Genomic DNA, 25766 nt, shown 5'->3' with positions numbered 1-25766 from the left:
TAGAAAAATGTGGACCAAAAGATCGCCCGGGCGATAAGTAGCCGATTTGTCTCATTTATCATACCACTGTGCTTTAACTTTATCTATGAAGATTAATATTAACATGTGTCTAAATGAAAATAAGGAAAGCAATGATAAATTAGATCCTTTACCATCAAAATATATGTAGAATGACCAGGCTAAGGACAATTGTCAAACAAACCTTGAAAAGTTAAATAATAATGAAATTAAGAATTCTATGAGCAAACCTTATAGCATTTATGAGTCAGAAACTGCAGTCACAGATTTTGAAAATTTAATTACAAATATTGCAGACAAATGTCTAAAGAAAATTACTCCTAAACTTAAAAAAAATAAACACAAAAGTAAACAAAAAAATTGGTTTGACCAGGATTGTTGGTCTCTTCGTAAGGAGTTAAGGAGCCTATCACGTTTATTACAAAAGTATCCTCAAGATCCATATATCCGAGGGAAATTCTTTCAAACCCGTAAGCAGTATAAAAAAACTAATCAAACATAAATGTAATCAGAAATTGATTGCACAACTCAAAGAATTGGAAAATTCTAAATCGGACACATCTAAATTTTGGAAGATTCTTCGTGATATGAATGGCGAAAACCCCAGTAATAATAATGGGAATGTTCAACCTGGTGATTGGTTGGCTTACTTTAAGAACCTACTTAATACTGATAGCAGCACATCAAACTCTGAGATTGCGAATAAACTGGAGAATAGTGAAAAGAGTGCAAGTAGCAACCCCTATTTAGACAGACCAATCTTAAAAAATGTAATAACTAAAGCCATTAGACTTCTTAAAAGTAACAAGGCTTCGACAGAAGATAGAATTTGCAATGAATAGTTAAAATACGGTGAACATCACTTATTAGATGCAATACATAAACTCTTTAATATTGTTTATAGTTCAAATAACTATCCACATTCTTGGAGCGCTGGCCTGTTGGTACCAATCCACAAATCTGGGTCGAAAAATAACCTGGCCAACTACAGGGGTATTGCCATCTCTAGCTGTCTTGGCAAGTTATTCAATAGTATTCTAAATATTAGGCTGACATCATTTTTAGACTCTAATAACATTCTTTCCGGTCAACAGTTCGGATTCAGGCATGATTGTCGAACTACAGACAATCTTTTCATACTAAAAACCCTGGTAAATAAATATCTCTACAGTGGTAAGTCAGAGAGCGTCAAAAAACAAAATAACACAAATATTAAAAAGTCAAAAAAATTATATGCCTGCTTTATTGACCTTAGAAAGGCCTTTGACAGTGTCTGGCATGATGGTCTATTCAAAAAATTAATCAAATATGGTATAACAGGGAAAATGTATAAAACTATCAAAAACATGTACAGTAAAGTAAAATATAAAGTTAAATGTAAAGAAGGCTTAACAAAACAATTTCAGTCCAATATTTGTGTTAAACAGGGATGTAACCTTAGTCCAACTCTCTTCAATCTTTTTTTAAATGACCAGCCCACTATTTTCAATCCTAATACCTGTGATCCTCCTTATTTAGAAAACTCACATGTCAGCTGTCTACTCTATGCCGATGATATTGTGATACATTCTAAAACTAAACAGGGATTACAGACATGCCTTGATAGTTTGGCATTGTATGCTAAAACGTGGAAGCTCTCTGTCAACACTGACAAATGTTACGAACGGGAATACGAGAAAAACCAAAATTTTAATTTTCAATAAATCAAACAGACGTTTGAATAATGATACATTTTTTCTTGGAGTTATCGAACTTGATACAGTTAAATCTTATAACTATCTGGGACTAGTCATTAGTGCCAATGGTAGGTTTAAGGATGGCCTAAAAAACCTTAAACGTAAGGCTAAAAAAGCTCTGTTTTCAATGAAAGCAAAGCTTGGCTCAATTCATAACATAAGTATAAAAGTTTCAATTTCCCTTTTTGACAAACTCATCAAACCTATCCCCATTTATGGTTGTGATGTTTGGGGTGATGAGTTCTCTACTAAATCACCTATTGAAGACGTTCAATTAAGTTATTGTCGGTATCTACTAGGGGTGTCACAACACACATCAATTATGGCCATGTATAGCGAGTTAGACAGATACCCCTAGACGTATTTATAAAAAAACAAATAATTAAATATTACAGTCGGGCCATGAATTCTAATAATGCGTTACTCAAGGAAGCTTTTGTGGTTAACAAAAACATTAAAAGTAAATGGTATCTAGAAGTAACATCATTATTAAACAATATCTAACAATATCATTCAGTTAACTGTGATAAATTAACCTCGGCACAAATGAAACAAATTGATTTGGGCATAAAGGATTTATTTGTAACAAGATGGAAAGGTGAGGTTCATAATGATAACCGCACCAAAGCAAATGAGAAAAACAAACTAAGAACATATCGGCTAATCAAATCAGATTTAAACCTTGAGCCATATTTAGTCAAGCTAAAAAACTTTGAACTGCGTAGTGTGCTTACCAAATTTCGTCTTAGTGACCATAGTCTCAAAATTGAATGGGTCGTCATAAAAAAATCCCATTAAATAACAGGGTTTGTGACATGTGTAACAAAGGTCTAATTGAGGATGAAATGCATTTTCTGCTGGAATGCATCAAATACAATGAGTTGCGTACCAAACTGTTCAATAAAGCTAAGGATATGATCCCAGCATTTGAAAATAAACCTGCAGAGAAAAAATTCATGGAATTGTTACAGAATGAAAACGTTATTATACCAGTAGCACAGTTCATAAGTAAAAGCTTCGAAATCAGGAAGCAGGCCGGGTTTTACTTGACATCTTAATGCCTGCTGTCAATTTAGTAATTTTATATTAGTTAGTATTATAGAGATCTTGTATTATTTAGTAATTTAGTGATTGTATTTGTTATTTAGTATATTGTGTTTTTTTGTTTTGTTTTTTATATATATTTTTCTCCTTGTACTTTGTGACCATTTTCTTTCCCTCCGGGGATTGTGTAAGAGTCAATAAGTAAATAAATAAATAAAAACGAGGCCCATCTTGTCTAAAAAAATAATCCTGCGTTGATAGAAATGGTCTAGAAAAAAATAATGTTTCGCGTTGACCAAATATAATCATGCAAAGTATAAATTCAAAGTGTTTTAATACATTGGTGAGAGGTCGAATTTTACGTGAACAAGAACATGCACTAAGAAAGAAAAGCAAGTCAAAGTCGAAACGGGGTGCATCATGGACATGACACAACACACGCTGCGACAACCGAGTGATTAGCGACATAATTTTGGGACGCAATTGAACTTGAAGTACTTCTTTGCGAAACTTGCTGCGCGGTGATGCTGGCATCAAGTGTGTGTTGACCGAAGTTTGGCCCCAAGTCACGCGCTGAACTGGCGCGTTACCTTAGCAACCTTTTTCTTTTGCGGTCCGCGCGTCGATCTAGTAAAATTTTTATTATATCCGACGGTACTGTAATTACGCAACTTGTATGCAACTCTGTACTGGCTTTGAATATATCAACGTCGTTTACTTAGTGCACTGCTTTTCTAATTACGCAAATTTGTTTACAATATTGTACCAGCTCTGAATATTTCAACTTTGTATTAAATGTATTGCTTTCATGATAATTACGCAAACTCAAGTTAATTTTTACTATTGTTAGGGCACTGACCCGGGGTATTGGGTCTGTGAATATTTCAATATTACCGACTTGATAATGCGTTGCATTCGTAATAATTACGCAAACATAAACATTGGCGCATTTAAATCATTAAACATGATAGTCGGGTATCTACGGAAAGTCGAGAAAATATTTTAAATACTTGTGATTCACCAATGTTCCAATGGTGATTTTTTTATTCGAAATGAAGTGAACATGTAATATAAACCATACCATGCGTCAAGTTAAATTTTACTAATATATAATAAACTCTGGACAGCGCACTTCGATCGCAATATTCACGTACATTTCGACTGAACTCTAATAACCACGCGTTTGAGTTCACGCACTGATATTTAAATTCGAGCCACCCAGCTTGACGCAAATCAGTATAGTTACTTGTCATGTGTTCAAAAAATCTTTCAACTCTCACAAATACCATGAACGCGAAGAGCTAACTGGGGGTTAACTGAAAGAGAACGTCTTTTTTGGAGAAAAAACACGTCAGTACAAGATTATGTGTACAAGGTTAGCTTTATAGAACGTACATGATCGCTTAACTCTGTGTTTTTTAATAATCATGTCGCATGTGAAACGCAGGAGACATTTTAGCGATACAGACAAAGATTAAATATTGCTGATAACAACCAAGAGGCTCGAACCAGGAAGGCTTAGATATTTTAAACTTCGTAAATAACATTCTTCTCAAGCGTAGACTTTATTCGAGTGTAATAATACGCAACAATTCGTTTACAGCATTGGTTTTATTGAAGTTTTAATGCTTTTCGGCTTCACAGTGAATTATTTTAGCGTCATATTTGAAATAGCGCGCTCGATACAAGATGTCGGACGGGAAAATTGGGGTCTGTAAAAATGTTTGTTGGTTCAGTCAGGCAATGTGTGGACCAAAACATCGCCCACTATTTGAAACATCGCCCATGGGCGGGGTATCAGCCGAATCCGGTATGTAGTTATACACGCCATTCTTTTCAAAGTGTATTTTCTAAAAGTATTGAAACAAGAAATTTATTATGAAGCAAACACAATGTATAGTACTAGAATCTTCCCATTTATCTAGTCATTTTTTGAACCATTACTGGAAGAACTATTTTTGCTTGTCCAAGGTGGATCAGGACAAAAGTATTCAATAAAATTAATATTAATTTAAATGTTTTTGTATGAAACTGTATGTGATGGGGGCTCTGTACTTCAGACATATCCTGCTTCTTCATGGTGTCCCCACGACTGTAATTTTACATCGTATTTGTTTGACCACCTGATTTTTATCTATAATTTTTTTCCAGTGATTCAAATGCCCACATTCAGATTATATCAGTCCAACTTGTTTCTACATTTTGACAGAGGCTTATATACAAAGTAGAATTTGATATGTCAAAAAAACTTGTCAACAAGCTGTTTTCTGATGGAACCTCTGTTGGGTGTTCGGGCTGGAAAGCCAATCAGGGACATTCTTATTAAGTAGTTTCGCATTAATTCTAGAATTGTCGCAGAAGTAATGGAGGGCACATCTCCAGGCCAGGGAGGGTAGATGCATGGCATATAAAACAAGCCATGCATGACGACAGTCCCAATTAGTTATCAAATTTAAGATATACCGGTACTTTTTGTTTATGGAGCTATGGTTCAAAAGCTGATGTTTGATTATGGTGATTTTCACATTGCCTGTAACATCAAAGATGGAAGAGAAAGGTATATTTAGGGAAAACTTTCCGTCCGGCGTTGTCGTTAATAATTGTTATTTCAGATGTTTAATGCACACCTAAAACTGAATTTGCGACAGTATTGTAATATACCGGTAGGTTTCATTTAAAAACAAGCCATGCATAGCACAGTCCCCATTAGTGCTCAAACATAAACATGTCAGAGATATGGATCCAGAAGCTGATGCTCGATTATGGCTATTTGTTAACACTGAAATGATTGACATTCAGTCATCTTGTATCGTCAAACGAGTACCTGTCCATATTGTCCAAATGACCATACATCTGTATATAACATGTTGAATGAATATTAAAAATTTTAACATAATCAGTCAAATAATGAACCACATTCATTAAAACAAAATGGCCACCAGTCTGCCATTTTAAATCCGATCTGAAAAAAATTTATGTGCATCAAGGTCCCATAATGTCCAATGTATGCACCAAGTTTGAACAAAATCTATCCATAAATGCTTGAATTTTTTCAGCACAAAAATGGTCACCATTCAGCCATCTCGAATCAGATCATGAAACAAATTGACGTGCATATGTGTAATATACCGGTATGTGTAAAGTTTGAATGTAATCGGTCCAGGCTTGTCTAAGATATAGGTCCGGATGCACACACAGAGGTCAATCCATCCGGACTGCGTTTGAACAGGGACTAAATTTTCTCCCATAATACACAAGCGCCTACGATTTCAAGATGGAAGAGTCTGGATTAGACAGGGTGCACATTCTGTTGATTTTAATTTTAGACTACCACCAATATGATGGCATTACAGCATAAATATCCATAACTCTTAGTTTTATTTTATAATAAACATTTATTCTGTGTAACACACTGTCAATCAAACTACAAAAAGCAAGACAATGACTAAAGAAAACTATAGTACTAAGATTTAAAAAAAAAAAAAATGAATACATGATAGTTTATCAAACTGAAGTGCAACTCTATACACGTCATCAATAGCAACAATAAATTACACTTTTTATTTAATTCTAATAACCTGTCATTTGACAATATAGTTCCTGAAGTGTGGGAAAAATCATAAATTGTGCAATGTATTCGGGTAAAAAAAAAATCAACACAATTATGAATGAATAAGTTCGTAGCACTAGACACAGGATAGAAGCTATTGGCAAAATATCAAAGGTGCATAGAGTTAATTGGCGAGCAAGTTGTTGGTATCAGATGACAGTCCTGAATTTGTAGTAAACCATTAATAAAGAAAAAACATTCAAGTGTAACATTTACTGTATAGAACTTTAAGAGAAATAAGTACTGTGAAAACAAGAACACATTAAATATGAATTAACTAAGACATAAAATAGATACAACAAATCAAACAATAAAAATCAGTTCAGTGGTTTCAGTAAACATAAAAATTCGTTGCAGAAGTCTGACTATTATGGCGTTCTTCCCAGGAAATTGCTTCAGTTGTGGTTAATTCGCATAACAATGTAACATCACCTGTAATATATTGTAATACGGTAGATTTACCCTTAAATTCTTGAGAGAGGACCACCATTTTGGTATTTTTGATGAACTGCTATTAAAGAATTTATGAAACATTTTTAACCATGGTGCAACTAATTTTGATATATATATACTTTGTTTACCATAATCAACATTTTGTTGTTTTATTTCCCCTTCATCTGAAGTCACTATGTACACCAAATCCAAATTATAAAATGTAATGTCTATAGCAATGCAACATACAAGGCATTAGACATTGCATTAGACAGCATACAGGTTGATAAATTTGGCACAATTACAGAACACCTCTTAAAGTCAACCCCTTCTGGTACAATTGTCAAATTCAGTTTATATGTCTGTTGTTTATACTAACATTACTACTTCGATTATCACTGAGCTGGCTATCCAACTGAATATTAAGGACCCCCCCCCCTCCCTCAATCAAGCCGACATAGGTCAGGTTATGATACCAGTAGACGTTAAAAATAATTGTTTTTATACATTATGATAGACATCCTCCTATCTGCTGTTGAAAGACATCAATTACATCTTCATCCTCCATCTCAAGCTAAAAACAATAGAGAAATATACACAGTAAGCAACGTAACATATGATATAGTTAAGTCATCACAGCAGATGCTAAATTAAATTGGCTGGCTGTTGGAAGTACTAAAGTCAAAACAAACCATTATGAATGTTCAAGATATTTTCAAAGGTAATGGATAGGAAGACAGCAGTTTATTTCAGCAGTGCATGCTACAACTTCATATCAGTTACCAAAGTAATTCCAAGACACACTAACACTTTGAAGACAAACAGAACACAAAGATTTTACAATCAACATGGCTCAACCTACAACAAATCAACATCTAGCTGCCCCAAGGTATTTTTAGGTTATGACTAATTGCATTTCTAGTTGTGTTTTATATATCAAATTAAATAGATTTCATTGAACCAAGCTACTACCAGTTCACTACAACAAATCACTGTCACATGCGTCTCTTGATGGACTAGAGTGGCAGAGGTACATGTCATATTTTATGAATTGTCAGATCAGCAGAAAGTTGGACATGGATGCATTGACTAACATTCTGGTTGTGTGAAACATTACTAGTGTAGATCAACTGACACAACTAGTGGATTCACACTTTACAAGTTTCAGTTTCAGTAGTAAAGTTTTATTTTTAAGGTTTTATCTCTGTGAAATAGTTGCTTACTTCAAACCAACTGGTTGGTCTTCTATTGAAAGACTCTACATGGGATTATTACATGGTGACCAAACACAAAGCAAGTAAAACTACTGCGATTTATTTGTTAATGGATGTGTCACGGAGAGAACCAAACATTAATTTTAGTAGTATAGTAAATATACATGCATGCAGGTTGGCTAATTTGTAATGGTTTATTGTGTGTGAAACCCACAAGTCAAAAATTCAGAGTTGGTCTACGATCAGTCAGAGTTGTTGCGGTCAATACATGTTTGTCAATATGACTGCCATACCGCAAGAGCGTACCTTGTCATTTAATAAATTCTCACCTTTGAAGGAGTATCTTCTTCATTTATGGGTTGACCATCAAATCGAAATCGAAACGCTGTCCTTTCAAGCCCCTGTGATGAAAAAGTAGTTGTAAATTGTTAACAGATTCAGGTACCTTAATATCATACCTTAATAAAACTGACTGGTTAGGTAACATCACTTAATTATTTTGAAAGTCCTCCTGAAATCAGAGATTTGGGAAAAAGTCTAGAATCATTGGTGCTAGTATGCTATTGCAGTCAGAAGCAAATCTGATTGGATGATTTAAAACGACAGTGTCAATAATCTGGACATAAAAATTTCAAATTAGCATATTCAAACTTCAACTTGGCAAACTGCACTTTTAGATTTTCCATGAAAATTTATTGTTATCTATTTGATGTGTACGCTTCACTTAGAAAAAAAAACATCCTGCTCAAATGAAAAGACCTGCACTGGGAACAGCATTAATTTTACATCAACCACAACTTTATTATATTTTAGCAACTTGAACATCAATATTGCTGACTAATATTTTTACAAACACATAAACCACTTAACACATTGCCAGCTGATACCAATGTTCTTATAATGAATGTGTGGCATATCTTACCTGCCTGTCACAATATGCATTCATTAATTTCTTCAATGGTGTATGTCTTTTAATCTTAAACTGTACAACTGTTCCATCCTGCCAAAAAATAAACATTTACTAGATAAATAAGTCATCTCATCAAAGTTTAAAGCCTGCTGTAATGGGTCTACAGTAAAAAGGATTTTGTGAAGGATGCTAGGAATTGTGTACTGGTTATCGTATTGCAATAAAATACCGTATTACCCCGGGCACGCGCCCCTCCCTGGGCAAGCGCCCACCCCCTGTTTTCACAAAAGTTACATGTTGGGGACATCCTCGGTTAAACGCCCAGGGTGATTTTTAGCCAAGAATTAGGTCAACAATAAAGTTGTATTTGTCAAAAACGAACGCGTTTGATTTATTTAAATAGTGTGTTTGTTACGGTAGTTCTCTTTTTGGAGTGTGTGGTGGCCCTGAAAAGGGCCGTTTTGTTTGTGTTTTTACGTAAAAACTCATTGGAAGAGCATCGCCAGGCGATGGACGCGGGGCTCTTTGGCAACGACCAAAAACGTATCCGTGTCCAGCCATTGGTTGGCCACGTAGAGGTCAAAATACGCGTTCTATTTTTACGCGTTAAGTTTGGCTTTTCTGTTTCACCCCCTCCGGAATGTTCTACTTTCGCAGCCTAATCGCAGGTTTTTCGAAAAACGTCGAAAAAACACAAGAATTAGTGAAAATGTTTCTATTTGGGGCGGATTATTGATAGAGGATAATGTCTTTATTACAAAAATGCTGAAAAACCGCGAGTTTTTGCCTTAGTTATTTTTTTATCGGCGAAAAACTGCGAACTCGGCAAATTTGGTTGCACAACTTCCCTCTATCATATACACCCAGCGTCACCGATGCCAGCTGACTGTGAACGGGAGCGAGCACTTTTGAGACATTGCTACTTTCTTTCCATCCCTCATCACAGCTATGGCATTACGGTCATGTGGATTATTTTTCTGTCGTTGAAGAAAAACACATTTTGCTGACCTCAAGTCCATTACGATAACCATAATGAGGCATGCCGACGATGGGAACTTGTTGCATCATAATTTTGTCTTGTGTGTGGGTGCGTGAATAAATCATGTTAATGAGGTCGACCAGAGTTTATTTTCAGTCTGTTTTTTATGTATCGCCATATGTTTATGTATTCACAATAGTTTGTAAACATTTCACATCAGTAATAAAAGTTTTTTTTTGTTTCATAACCCTGTCTGCTATTCTTCAGTAATTACGATGCGATGTATCAATACGTGCGTGAACAAAATTATGCTAATGAGGTCATCGCCTTCTTTGATTACAAGCGGTAGTTTTTCCCGGCCGTTTCGACTTGCACTGATCACATTGATTACAATATTTACCATAGTTTGTAGTCAATTTCAGTAAGTAATACAACTTCATTCGCTGACATAAAACAAGTTTTATTCTTGAAATTCGACCCTGTGTCTTAGTGTTCCCACAGATCTTGACCGAGTGCTCACGTTTATTGAAACCTCGCATAAATCAAGAAATAAGTACGTGTACAAAGTGTACGAAAGCATTCCTTTATTTGACCTTATCCTCGGGTAAGCGCCCACCCCCAATTTTTCCCGATTTTGTATGTTCAGGCCCCTGGGCGCGTGCCCGGGGTAATACGGTATATGTATTTTTTTTGAACATGTTTGTTTCTTCATTGTAAAAATGTTGTGGAAATCAATGATGACTAGTTTGCTTTTTTTCTCTTCAAAGAGACATAATATTCCCATGGTGAATGAAAGATGTAAATTTGAATAATTTTTCGTGGGTGTAAGATGGTTACAATGTTAAACCAAAAAAAATCATCTTTTCTGAACTTATGATTGGAAATTATGGTATTATGCATAGTAAAAAATGTCCCCAACCTGCCATGCAGTGGCTCTTTTGCAGTCAATCCAAGTACTAGTACTGTAAACTTTAAATCTGAAGTTGTGGCTTCTATTGGAATGATGCAACAGAGGGGATGTGGCTCGTATTAACTATAACTAATGTGATTTTTCCACCTTACCTGTCCTGATACTTTTAACGTAATGTGGTCACCTTCAGGTTTGACATCCTATAAACAAAATATATTTATATTAATAATTATCATACATGAAACACATTGTCATTTGATCTTGCGGTAAAACATGACTCGTCAAATACGGACAATATTTATTGGTAATCACTGCATGTTACAAACTTGACCACTGTGTTTCAATGTTTTCTCAAAACTGTTTACAACGACTGAGAACAAGTAATCAAACTGAAACAACTGCAGTTTGCTAAAGATGAAAATTGAAAAATACGAACTACTGCATCACATTTGGAATGTCGGTATACCTTTGCATCCCCTTTCACCCAGGCATCATTAACTGCACAGGTGTATCCAAAAAATGCAATTAACTCAGTGACTCATTTTGTTTGAGACTAATTTAACACTTTCTAAAATAAATGGATGTCATACGCAATGATTGTTTACTCATAATTTTGATATTTTGTCCAATACAAAGACCACTTGTAAATTTGTAAATCAAAAGGATTGTTGTTTAATAACCTCAACGTATAAACTATTGCCTCACTAACACAAAGACAATCGAAATACCATATCAAACCAAATATTTAAGAGTAACATTGAATTGTATTTGAAAATATTTTAATAACATCAATACAACTTGTTCATCAGATGTTTGTATTTTGATGCTCAGGAGGTTGTTTTTAAATTTGAAAAACAATTGTTGAAAACAAAACAAAAAGATGAATATTACTTGTGAACTGATTTTTTTCATATATATATATATATTGATTACTCTAAAAATTACAAAATTACTTTTGAAATTTGATTTTTGAAATTTAGTGGCTTCCAAATTTCAGCTGATCACAGAATTGTGCTTTTTGGGTCCCCGGAATTTCATGTCTTAGATTTTTCTTTTTTGCCCTAACGTTTTATCATGGATATATCTGTTGCTGTCGCTTTGAAAGCACCGAGCCCTGTTATCTGAAATTGGCGCCCTGTTTAAATTGTCAGCGCCCTGTTATATTTCCTGTGCGCCCTGGTCCCAGACAAAGAATTGTTTACAAAACAGGCCATCACTCATTGTCACTCGAAGATGATTCATCATGCTCAGGGTAACTGGTTCATTGTTTTAAGGTGTGAAAATTCCGGCTTGTTATCATACCCGGTCACCGTGAGGTGATAACACCACCGAACATAAAGTTGCAAGTTTTTTCAACACGATTAAAAATGAACATGTGACCGAGAAAAGTGTATCATCGTACCCATATTTTTACTGCCAGGGTGAAGTCAAATATATAAAATCGTTATCGGTAAAACCGTTCGTTAAAACACAAGATTTATGGTTTAAAACCAAGTTCACGTCGTGACTTGTAGCGGCAACATCGTAACCACCGAGTGGAACAAAGGCAGCCATGCACTTGCAAGTTGCATGATCGGTAAACGTCCAGCACAGCCGACGTACCATCACAGACATTGCGGGTCACCAAGAAGTCCACACGAATGCTTGCTTAAACTTGTAAATGTTTATATTTAAAATGTCACTATTTAAAGTTGAATTTTCTTTAAATCGCGATTTAAAAACCCTGGTAAAATGGCCATGCTTTCAACTCGCATCATAAGTGGAGGAAATAAATATACTTGTGTTCATCTTGGAACAAATATTCTGATTGGTTGTTTTTCGCGTCAATGCATGGCTTTGGCCAATTAAAAGCATCGTTACATAGTATCAGGGTGCACACAGTAAAATGAACTGTTTCCGGGTCAAAGCTGTTTTCAACGAAGCAGACATCAACAAACTTTCGATTCGAATGAAAATTCAGTGTTCTCACCAGGCCAAAACAGCGTCGCGGGGCGCTATGCTATGTGTTTCCTCCGCGATGCTATTATTTATCCCATGATCTGATTTCTTTAGTCTCTCAGACTGTAAAGTTTCCTGGCTAACTAGTTAAATCTACAAATGCATTGTATTAACGCCAATTTCCCAGGATAATCGCCTGTTACTCATTGGTTGGATATCGTTTAAAAAAACAAAGCAGTTCTATAAAGACAAAGCCGTAAGCCCTGGTGTCAAATGCTTTTTGCCAAACGTATATTCATATGCAAATGATATAGTCACACTTGGGGTCAAAAACCACATGTTTCCGGTGTGTACGAATTGTATTTTCATTATTATTTTTAGAAATGTAGTCGTACTATTATTCTACTTTTTGATTTTTATCAGTATTTTTGATACTGTATTTGTTTTTTTGAGATCAAAATGTGAAAAAATATATATTTATGATGTAAACAATTTTGACCTCGTAATCGTGAATCCAAGATGGCGTCATCCACGTAAGATCCAGAGAGCGTGAACTCCCCACTCGGATCGCATATCGTGCTCAGATCCGGATGAATTAAGTGAAGCATAATGGAAAATAATATACTGTAAAATCTGTATTAGAAACCGCGGCTTCTATTAAAATGGTACAATGCAATAGAGGGGATGAGGCTTCTATTAGAGCATCTACACATATGAGAAATGACGAATTTTTGGTTCTCAATTATTCAAAAAGAATGGGTGCGACTTCTATTAGGGATGCGGCTTCTAATACAGATTTTACGGTATTTATCAAGAAATCAGGAATTCTAATCAAGAAAAGTGTGGAAATTGGAGTGACACTTGTGTTATTTCTTGGAGGAAAGGCCTCAATTTTACGTGGTATAACAATGGCGACAATTCGTAATTCAGAACTCTGTTGTCTCGACTTGTTCACAATTGTATTGAACAGACAACATCGACAATTAAAAAAAATACATAAAGATGGATAATTTTAGCCAGAAAAACTATTATTGCTCGAACATAGTAGCGTAAGTATCTGACTCGTAACAGTTGTTGTACTTAACCGGAAAACGGAAGATAAGCACTGAGAATCATCAACCCAATGTTTAATTTACCGGGACCGAACAGGGTTTTGTAAAGTTGCTGATTGCTGGGCCAAGCAAAAAACCCCAGAAAACTCAGTATTTCTGCGGGACATTTGCAATACTAAACATGCAATGCACTTTTATTGTATACAGATTGTACATAAAATAAATATTTCCCCCATATGACAAGCAATATGTTAATTATATGCTAATTATTATGCAAATTAGCCGCGACTATGGAAAATTTTTGGGGAGAACACTGAAATTATTTTTTTAAGTATGCATTTTGTTTTTTATACCTAATTCTATTGTTTTTGATAGTAATTGTTAACTGCAGATCGAAAATCTTCAATTGTGTACATTTTATTTCGTTTGATCATCTTGCTTTTTGGTGCCATTCGTGCAAGTTTTTTAATGAACCAATTACGAACGTTTGTGCGACATCATACATTTTATTTTGCTTTGTCCAAATAAATGTAAATCATAAATATAAATTTTTGCTAAAATAAATTAACAAACTTGTTACGTCTTTTTCTGGACGCGATCATTAACTGGTAAACAACTGATGTCGCTGCGTGATGCTGACGTTTACTTAATAGCTCTTCAAAATTCTCATTTATTTTGTAATAATAAATATACATTATGCATATGCAATAATATGTAGATTAATAGATTTTTTGGTTTCCATTTTTCAACATCCATGCCAATGATGCACGTTACAAATGTGCCACGCCCACTTCACATTGGCGCGCCCAGTTTAATTTTCCAACCGTGGAGAACCCTGGATTGTGATAACAGTTCAAATGTATTTTACCAAATCACGCAATAAACACTTTGATTTTTTTTTTTGAGTAGCGTAAACTGTCAGATCGTGAACTCCGCTTTGACCATGTTATATCGGGGTGAAATTGATTTTGAAAGAATTTTAGCTTTCAATCTAAAGACTGTATTGCAGAAAGTATTTACTTACAAAAGAGATGATAATTTCACAAAATTGACAAGCCGCTACGTATTGTGCGACTAGGTCTATTGTTTACAAATTATAATCCACAACTGACAGGAAGCGTGTCGGTCGGTACATAATTATAATAACAATCGGACAATAGTCCTGGCCGGAAACATTCCCGTGGTGGTCGATAATTTTGAGTGTCGGTCGGGCCGACCACCGTGGCGAGAACCCTGCTGGTTAATACTCTGAAAATTCAAACAGTCAACATTTCTAAGAAATTTTGTATTTTACAAACCTGACCATTTTTCAAAACTAAATTATTTAAAAGTGGGTTGAAATTTTGGATTTTTTTACGGTATATTTCTTTGTGCAGAAAGGCAGTTTAATCTGAACTGCTACGTTGGAATAACCTTATAACAACCACTTGCCACCAGATATAATCTATCTGTCTAAGGCAGTTGAAGTGCAGACCTTAATTTTGATTCCTGTTGAGTGAGGTCACGACAAAACGATTCAAAGAGCATATATTTTATCATTTTTATATGCATGAAAATAAAGCTAATTTTAAAATAAACAAATCTAAATTATAAACATTACAAGTGATATACTGTAAATTACTTTATTTTTGCTATTTTCACTGAAGGAACAATTCATAAAATTTTCAGCAAAAATTAATTCCAGCTAAAATAAAAGTATTTTACAGTAAACGATTATCTTGTGTGAACGGCACAGCAGTCTTCATTCAAATTAAGACTCTAACCACAATCTCTTTTCCCTATTACTGAACAGCTGATTTTGTTGGAGTAGGCTGTGGTAATTGCACACAAAATTAGCACCTGTTGGAGGGTGTTTCACAGCAAACATTGTCAACACTTTAGTCCAACCTACATAGCGCAAAAGACAATATAATGATTCGTCACAAAGAAATTGATATTGTTTTTGGGGCGCCAGAGGTGCCAATGAAGTATATTATATAATATGTTGCGTCTTGAAGACGTGCAGTACAATTTAAAACTAGAGCTTAATTAACAGCGCAGCAAAAAGGTTATTGGAAATTTGAATAAAATAGCTGCGTCATCAATAAGTTCGGCCAGCGTTGAACTTGTCTGTGAAAATACGAATGACGTACATTTGACAGCCAGCCTCCAAATTATATAATCCCGCTAGAAGGGTCTAAATAGTTGACAATGACGAAACAGGAAATAAGCGCCAGTGTGATATATAAATAAAAACAGTCCCCTAAAAATTACTTCCTGTCACAACACGGTATTGACCATGACAAAAAAACACGCGTGTATTTTAGTCTGCCGTGGTGGCGGTAAAAACAAAGTCATGAAAGACGAACTATTTTTTAAACAAAATATTCGATGGTTTCGTCTTTTGAAACTTGAAGGATATTTCCAGCGAGCTCAGAGCACTAAAACGTTAGCATACCTTTTTCTCTTCCGACATTCTGGGTTAGTTAATTCAGAAAATTCTAGGAAAGGAATCGCTGCTCACTTACTCCGATCCGCCGCTCATGTAGACCACGAGAAATAAAACTGTCACGATGTGTAAGAGTGTAGCTGATTGGATAAAATTGCCGACATAGGTCACGTGGGGGAGAAAATGTTTTCTATTTCAGAGATGAATTTTTAACTGAAAAGTAAAGTAAAACGATTTCGGGGTGATGGGTTGAACAACGAATCGACAGGACTGGAAAAAGGAATAATTACTTGTCGCAAATATCGAGCATAAGACATAATATTTACGAGCCAATCAACGTTCGTGTTGCATTGCACAACATCATCAACCTCGCTCTGGTATTTCAAAATGGCTTCTCTAAAAGAACAAATGCTTGCACTCTGTTAATCGACAAAGAGAATATACGAGAGGAAGTGTGCGGCATGGCATGTTCGGAGTGACATACACACATTCTTCACCCATATATCCTCTATGATAGTATATAAGCGACGGTTAACTAGACGTACGTACTGAGAACCGGAAATTACAATGCATGCATGGGACTAGCCCTGAGTACAGTCCTGTAGGTTGGCCTCCTTCCGTTGATCATTCGGCCCCCACAGTCCTGAGAAGTCGCATAGACCGGGGATTCGACACCCGCCTACAAATTTATGGCGGAGAACCGTTCTGCAGTTTTCATGATTGTAACCAGCTAAAACATCTATCGACTAATCTAGCGATTACAAATACCTTTTTTGTGGCCGAAAAATGAACCTACAGCACTGGAACGTTGGCGAAAGCAAGTTTTACGCAACGAAACAACGTTTTGTTTATGAATGCGTCAAGAACAAGATGGCGGCGTATATTTTCGGTTGACGTTGGAAAATGTCGATTCTATCGACCCTAGTGGGAAATCTTATGTAATTTCGCTTCCAGTTAAGGTATTTAGAATAGTTAGACGTATCGACCTGCTTATTTTTTAACTGCAAAGCTGAATGCCTCTTAAATCGCCCGATACACTCTTTCACAATAGTGTCGAATCCCCGGTCTATGCGACTTCTCAGGACTGTGAGGGCCGAATGATCAACGGAAGGAGGCCAACCTACAGGACTGTACTCAGGGCTAGCATGGGACTCGTTTCACACCACTAAGAAAACTATATACTTGTAGGGGTTTATATATAAGTGGCAGTTCTGATGTTATGTAGACTCGACATGGAACGCTATCGGCTACTATATTCTACACAGTGAGTGGTAGACAACAGAAAAGTGAAACTTACTTCTTACTTAAATGTAGTCTATGACTTACCGGTATGTGACTCGTTACTTACTGAGCGCAAAGTCTCTAAGGGACTGACCATTAGAAACCTTGGGGTGATGGCGGAATTGTAACAAACAAATCAATTACAGAAATCTGCATGCCTAAAGGACACTACATAGCAAATAACATTTTTTACCTAAAATGATAAAAATATTCACTAAAAGATATCGTCACGAAATAAACAAATCTGACGGAGGGCTACCCAAGGTACCACATGCCAGGTATCAAAGCAATTGAGCTGGTAGTTTTCATAAAGAAGTCAAATATATAATTATTGATGACGGACAATCACCTATATGAACAGCTCTGAAATTACCGATGACAGCATAGTTAAAAATTAGCACAAAACATTGCATATTTTTTTGGGCCATCGCCCCTCTCCAAATATTCTTGGTATACCCCTATGTGGTCGGCAGTGTACAACAAATGAAAGAAGAAGACCGACAACTACATGTAAAAGGGCTATGAATCGCGACTGCCCGGCTATAGGCAGGGAATCTCCGAGTTAGGGACCGACCATGTGAAATCACGGGGTGCTGGGAGAGTGTGTGAGAGTGTATTTTTTCGCAGTGTCTATTCTGTACATTATTATTTGTCATTTCATATGATTCCTGCAACACCCTGTATGCAATTTTTATCTCGTTGTCTAGATTGCAGTCACCCCAAGATTTCAAATAGCCGTTGTGGTTGAACCGGTACATTTGAGGGGGACTTGAGAACTGTATTCAGGTTTTCACAACAGCACGACGAAAAGTATGTTTTCTTGGTTACACCACACCCCGTCCACCCATTTACTAGTAATTTACAGGATACTATCTCCGTGTACAAGTTATGTATCGCGCGTGAATATCAAATTTCAGAAAGAAAAAAACATCCCTCTTCTAGATTCAGAAAGGTTGCCCATATTCTGAAACCTGGCGGCTGTGCAGTGGTGGAAGTATGGTGAACAAAGATACTCCAAACTAATCATCTTGCCTTGTTCTCTAACCATTAGGAATTCTGGAAAGGCAGAATTGGAAAACAAAATCACAGACTAAAAATTATGAAAATCAAAAACCTGGAGGAATCATTCACAGAAACAAATTCTAAACGCCTAAGTCTTATAGGAAACGTATTTCACACAGTGGGAAAAATTACAAGAAGTTCATCATAGAAAAAAATAGAGCAAAACTTTAGTGACGGAAAAAATACATGACCGCACCCCCAGAGTTTCTAATGGTCAAATATTACTACTAGAAAAGCTCATGTTACACTCTGTGATGATACGTTAGATGTAAATGTGTTTTTAAAAATTATGTGACATATATATTACTGTCGCATACGACTTATTTACCACTTCCGTGTCACTGAGAATGTTCTAGAACCGTACTGTATCTGGGTGGAATATTCTAGATTTTTGTTTAGAAACTGGTTGAATAGGTAATAGAACACTGTAGGAGGCAATAGAAGGTAACATTCTAGAAATTTGTAGTAAGTGCCAGACTCATTATGTATGCTGATGTAATGGTCTATTTATAGACAGTGGAGGTATGAATAGGGGAGTTATTCAGTACTGAGTTCAGATCGGAGATCTCGTTGAATTGTATTGGAGTTTAAGTATCTAGTTATTGGAGTAGTGGAGTTTTACCGCGTTATTGTACTTGATGTTTGCAGAGTATAATAATACCAGTACCAGTTGAAACCTCATCTGTTGGCTCCGTGTTCGTATTTTATCATCGCCGCCAGGGAAGTCTTTATGTTACTGTAACCATTTTAGTATTTGAACCATCACACCTGTACTATACCAATTACGGTAATATTACGTTGCGTGTGACAATTACTAATAATAATACGAGTGAATTAAAATATTTGAGGATTTGCCCTGACTACTCGAAATAATTTGAAACAGTGCCGAATATTGACACTCAAAAATACATGTCATGTCGACACAACATAACAACGCCAGTATCTTGAGTAATGAACAAGGTGAAATCTCAAGTTGGAGGGGGGGGGGGGTCAACACTGTCATGATGTTAGTTCGTGTATATCACTGGTGTATTTTTTAGAATGGAATAATGCTTTATTAATACCGTAAAGAAAGAGTTAACATTTCTTTTTAGGTTTTCAGATTAATAAAGTAAATAATAATGATTACATCCCGAATACTAGTATGCGTGTATGTAGGACGAAATGAAAACGTACCTCTCAAATGCTGCTTACAATAACATGAAAAACAAAACCGGTAGGATTTTAAAAACCCTATTACTACTTTATTTTTTTAATTACTTACTGGTAATCAGAGACCAAGGATTATTAGTTAGGGCGCATGACATCATTATCGTATTGTGTTATGGGATATGTGTGTGTATGAGCATGGAGGTATGAGTATGAGCAACACTGGTTTTAGTCTCAGGTTCCTTAAAAATACGCCACTTGTGATAAACCTCTACATTTTAGGAGATGTTAAATTGTTTGAGTTACGGATATCGAGTTATAAACTTCGAGTTACGAACATCGAGTTACAAAAATTACCACGCCCATGTTTTAGAAAACACACCATTTTTTGCAAAACGACGCCCAACTTGTAACTCGATGTTCAATTAACAGTTAACAGAACTGCGAGGAACGTATTGATTTTCCATGGTAACCAATATAATTTATGCGCGGTTACCCATGTTAGGAATCCCGTAATTTGAAAAAAGAAAGTAAGTTGGCTGAAAGGATGAAAATAACCCAAAACTTATGCAATGAAATCTGGAGTTTTTATGTTTACCTTTGTGGCACTGTAAAACTGTGAGGCACATTTGCTATATGGATATATGTGTGACCTACCAACATTAGTTTAAGATAGCAGCAGGGGAAATCCCATCGTTTAGTTAAAATGATCTGAGCAACTCAAATCAAAACATATTTATAGCAAACTATATATTTTATGCTGAAATATTCAGGAATTTGATATTTCATATTTTGCAATGATTGTAATAGAATTTCGAGACCCCTCGAATGTTCCAACATCGATGCGTCGGCAATTTAAAATCGTGTTTATTTCTTACACTCACAGAAACTTTGGGCAGTACTATGGCTTGTGTGAACCTGTGCTGACAAATTGTCACGAAATACACAGGAGTTTTAAAGATTACATGTATAATTTAGTTATTTCACTGTTCGGATTTATTATTTCAAATTTAAACACATAAGGTCCCAAAATGTTGTATATTTTATTTACACTAATCAAAAAGTAAATATTACATTAGTTTATAGTTGGTATACAAAAACACTATAAAGATGATGTGAACAGAACCATACATCTCCAATTTCCGACTTCAGGCGGCGCTATTTGTCAAAATCCATTGTAGGGACGAACATCTCTCACACGGTTCAACAAACAACGGCACCGTAATCATCTACATAACTATGGCTCAGAAATTGATTAATATTATAAAACCCTAATACAAAATCTTGGTAATTCTTCTGGGTGGAAAGAGTTGCACGAGAATACTTAACCACGTGTTTATACACACTGCAAAACAATATACGTGTAATAGGAACGGCTCAGTTTTATGACTGGGAGCGGGCTGGCATATCTTCATGAAAATGTACAAAAATAATGCCTGGTATGAGAGCCAAATTAAATCACAGGGAGCCCAGGAACTATAATCAACTGTAATACGCAGTCTCTATGAGCGGGGGGGGGTATCGGCTGGTATCTAGTGTAAGAAATAGACAAGGGATGAAGGCTCCAGCCAGCTCACATTTTTTAAACTCGAAAAAACAGACGAAAAAAATAAAAAAATAAAATCTAAAAAAAATACCAGGTTGAAGAATATTAGTTGCTGTGAGCTGGCTGGAGCCTTCATCCCTTGTCTATTTCTTACACTAGATACCAGCCGATACCCCCCCCCCCCGCTCATAGAGACTGCGTATAACAGTTGATTATAGTTCCTGGGCTCCCTGTGATTAAATGTCATCTTATTTAACTTTTGACAACCACCCCCAAGTGTACTGATAACATTAGGACTAAGTTATCACCATTTTAATATTGGATGCGCTTAATACATTAATTTATCAACATTGTGTTCAAATAAAGATGAAAATATCTTAGAGGATAACACTTCCGTCGCAAGCACTCTTTCAACGTTTTTTATCCACCTGAAACGTAAAAAAACGCAGCAAGAATTACTACTTAGTTTGATCTTTTCACACGATTTTCCTTCCAAAAGTTTGAACAGTTGCCAAACTGCTGGTTTAGTAGCTTTTTTGTGCATAGTAACATTCATCACATGAATGATTGTTTAGTATATTTTGTCATACTAAATGTTCCATCTCCCCTAAAACTGACGAGCCCCTTGCCCCCTTCCTGTTAATTAACGTCCAGTCCCTTACCGTTTATTTTACGTACTACGACGCACTGGTGACCTAGTGTCAGGCTATGACCTTGATATGACCCAGCGGGGGGTGACCTCGATTGCATTCGCCAAAACCAAAATGGCACTTGCTCGGCGGCTTGTTGTCGGGCCGGCGGTCTTCCAACGATTATGCAGACAGTGTCTTATAACGACTGCTGTGGGCACACAACGACACGACCAGTCACCTTTTTGGACAAGGAAAATACATACGAGCAGGTAATCAAAACATCACAAACGCGTCATCAATTTTGCAGCAGTGGATTGGACGAACGATGGCAAAAAGGGCGGAACAAACTTTGCAGGCCGGCACATTACTTGTATATGCGCTTTGTTCTGTCGCTGGGATCGACCGTGTTAATTCGTAATCTGAAACAACATCAACGGATTGGCTAAGTGAATCATTTATCGCGGAACAGTCATCAAAAACAACTCGAATACAGAATCCAAACAATTACCATTCAATGTATTCAATGCCACGTTGATTATTATCGTTGTTTACTTAAGAACAAGTTTGTTGAGGCATGGAGCTAAAAAAAGATGGTTGAGCCATGGGTGACTGAAAATTTAATCAGAAAATACAACCTTAGCGTGGTTTGGGTGAAAATCGTGGTTGGTAAAACAATCAAGGTAACATATGGCAAAAACATGATGAATGGTTGTTTGAAATGACACATATACTGACCAGACACAAATAATCTTTTTTGGCCTTTAATAATAATATATTTTAAACCATTTGTCTGAGTTTTAGGACATTTTTTCATTGTTACCTTGCCCGTACCTTCAAAGATGGAAGGGAGAGGTATGTTAAGGGAAATATTTCTGTCCTCGTCGTTGTCATTGTTGTCGTCGTCGTTAATAATTGTTATTGTGTGCACAATAACTTTACTAATTCTATTCCAAACTTCATCAAACAAACTTCATCAAACTTGGTCAGTATTCATCAGTATAAAGTCTTCCCTGAGTATGAACAACAGATGTCCTGTATGAAAATATCATGCAAAAATTGAGAAAATCTGATAAAATATTTTGACTGTTTCTACTTGACTGATCACTGGTGATACACATTCAAAGGTCACTGATCTCAGTGGAAATATGCATTGTTGTATGTGTTCAATGAAGCAAATCATTTATCTTGTATTAATATCATTTGTAATGTATCTCCCAAATCCCATGGGAATACTAGACTGGGTTTCAAAACCAACTCATGGAGAGAGTTTTTTCACAGTCTGATACACATTTGCAAACCTACCAATAAAATCTTTACAGAAAGATGTCAGAAAGTCATTATAAGCACTCTTATGAATTGGGTGCCAAACTTTGATCAAGATCTGAAGCTAATAGAAAATCTGTTTAGTTCAAAGTTATCAAATCAAAAACAATACATAAAAAATACATAAAAAGCAAAACGTTGCATCCACATTTTGAAAAGAAAATTGTACTATTTAATATGTATTCTGTATTTGGCAAACAGTTCATTCAACAAATGGAAATTCACAGGAATTTGTTTCAGCTATTAGAACAGAATGATAGAGTTTTTATAATACTAGTTTAAAAACGCACTTCAAAAACAAAGATTGCAGTGTTTAAAGATGTAGATTCTCAGGAGGCAACAGTACTGTTGACTTCTCCCTTCACTGGACACCAAATAACTATTTAAGTTGATTTGCATTCAAAGCAGAGCTTGCAACATGATAGCTATTCATAGAGGGAATTTTTTCATATAATACAGTAGTCACACAATGAATATAAGAATGCAGTTCATATTTGTCTCAGTGAATCATTAATTTTTGACAGACACCTGTACAAAATACTTGGACAAAAGCCAGCTAAGATTTTCTGTTATCTTGCATGTTTTATGAATCTATTCACATCTTAATGCAGCACTTTTTTTTCTGAGATGAGGCATTTGTTTTTATACTAAAATATTTGAATTACTTTGAATAAAGCTGGAAATTGTGTCCCTTAAAATAATTAAACAAATTAGACATCAATGTTTTTGTATGATATCTATCAAGGACATTCGGTAGACTGATTTCCCACTGTTGTTTCAACCCCAAAACGTGTTTGCATTCAAAATTATGACAATGCATATTCATATTAAAACAAACTATGATAAATGGAATAATATTATATAACAAAGGGCAAGGTCACCAGAGTTCAACTATGTTTTTCATTTTTAGTCATGGATTTTAATGTTATTTACAATACTGAAATCATTATTTTATATTTATCTCTCCTCAAGTAATCACTTACAGACATACACACAGAGTTATGTTCATACGATCGGCGATGCTCCATTGATTGGGGATACGATTGGTAAAATCATCGACAGAACAACAGAAAAATATCCAGACAAAACAGCTGTTGTTTTTTGTCAACAAGGGATCAGAAAAACATTTCACCAATTTAAAGAAGATGTAAGTGTAACCCGTAATCATAGCGTAGATGTCAAAGGGCATTCGAGGTTAAAGATCAAATACAACAGTTTCTACATTCCAAAATGACGTTTTTTGTACATGGTTTTTATAATATACACTTATCATAAGTCACATTTCATGGCACATTTCTTTTCAAAAACAAATTATTTAAATTAAATTTTACTTTATTATTTAATATTTCATAATTTATTACTAACTAATATTTTATTGCTGTCTAAGGATGCAATATATAATTATTACTATTAATAATCCAAAATATTACTGTGGATCTATTATTACAGATTGATAAACTTGCTGCTGGTTTCCTAGCTATTGGGATTGAAAGAGGAGACAGAGTAGGTATGTGGTCTCCCAACAAATATGAATGGGTGCTGACACAATATGCAACAGCCAGGATAGGAGCTATTCAAGTTAATATCAACCCAGCTTATAGACCGCAAGAGTTACTTTATGCACTTAAAAAGGTATATATACTTTTAAACTTGTGATGTAATTTGCATAATTGAATGGTGATATTCTTCTTGGAAAATTATACGCATATTTCAATTTATGCATGATAGGTTTCAAGTTTATTCAATATATCCTTATTCAATAAATTTCAGGATATTTTTTATGATTTTAATAAGTTATGGTCCCCATCGATACCTAGAGTAAAACAATAATAATATGAGGTTATTACGAGGATACCTCAAAGTATGCATGAAGACAGTACACTGGGAGCACAGTCAGCTGGCGCACACGTGAAGAACCTAGAACACTTTCCTGGGGTATTTGAAACTAAAAATTGGCATTCCAGCTCAGCCAATCAGCGACGGCCTTACACTTAGATGACAATTTTGGTTTCAAATACCCCGGCTTAGTGTTCTAGGTTCTTCGTGTAATTAGGTGTTTGTATGCAAAGGATTTTTCAACACAAAAACGACGAATTCGGCCGAATTTTGTTATCTGTTGGCTTAATATAACCCCAACGAACCGTATTTTTGTAAAAGATTGGTATTTTTGTCCTGATTTGTAGGAATCTGAAAAACGCGTTTCACAACTTGTCTCTTATTTAGTTATATGCGTCATTCAAGATGGCACCCCCCATATAGTAAATATCGTATTTATTTTATTATCACGTGCGCGCCAGCTGACTGTGACTGGGAGTATCGACCGACATGCAGCAGAAATCAATGCGAAGGCGTCCTGTCTGAGTGTATACTTTGAGGTAACCTCATAATAACCTTATTATTTTACATCTTTTCCTACCAAGGATACATCATGGGAAATCCAAAAAGTTTAGAACAGAATCAGCGAACTGCTTTGTGTGGTGTCCGGTCAAACCCAGGTGGCAG

General features: G+C 35.6%; 2 protein-coding genes across 3 annotated transcripts in view; one reads left to right on the top strand and one right to left on the bottom strand.

Moving 5' to 3' along the window:
- Positions 1 to 6877: 6877 nt before the first annotated feature.
- On the bottom strand, positions 6878 to 16410 carry LOC100375814 (small ubiquitin-related modifier 3-like). The gene is made up of 5 exons (XM_002733995.4): positions 16281 to 16410; positions 11006 to 11053; positions 8977 to 9054; positions 8384 to 8455; positions 6878 to 7414 (listed from the first exon to the last, which is right to left on the bottom strand). Exons 1-5 carry the CDS (start codon positions 16296 to 16298, stop codon positions 7349 to 7351), a joined length of 282 nt encoding a protein of 93 aa, XP_002734041.1. The 5' UTR covers positions 16299 to 16410; the 3' UTR covers positions 6878 to 7348.
- A 1048-nt stretch (positions 16411 to 17458) lies between these two features.
- LOC100374223 (medium-chain acyl-CoA ligase ACSF2, mitochondrial-like) overlaps positions 17459 to 25766 on the top strand; it is a 29942-nt gene continuing 21634 nt past the window's right edge. Inside the window, exons 1-3 of one of the 2 annotated variants that reach the window (XM_085497966.1) lie at positions 17459 to 17599; positions 24237 to 24411; positions 24714 to 24896. In XM_085497966.1, coding sequence (XP_085354092.1) covers positions 17589 to 17599; positions 24237 to 24411; positions 24714 to 24896 — 369 coding nt within the window. In that variant the 5' untranslated portion in view covers positions 17459 to 17588. Of the gene's footprint in view, positions 17600 to 22030; positions 22211 to 24236; positions 24412 to 24713; positions 24897 to 25766 lie in introns of those variants that run through there. The other variant, XM_085497965.1, reaches the window with a different exon arrangement.

This window comes from Saccoglossus kowalevskii, chromosome 4, assembly GCF_978046115.1.
Source record: "Saccoglossus kowalevskii chromosome 4, keSacKowa6.1, whole genome shotgun sequence".
In the NCBI taxonomy this organism is placed as follows: Eukaryota; Metazoa; Hemichordata; class Enteropneusta; family Harrimaniidae; genus Saccoglossus; species Saccoglossus kowalevskii.
Note: the sequence above shows the minus strand (reverse complement) of the source record. Positions and strands in the feature narration are given on the sequence as shown.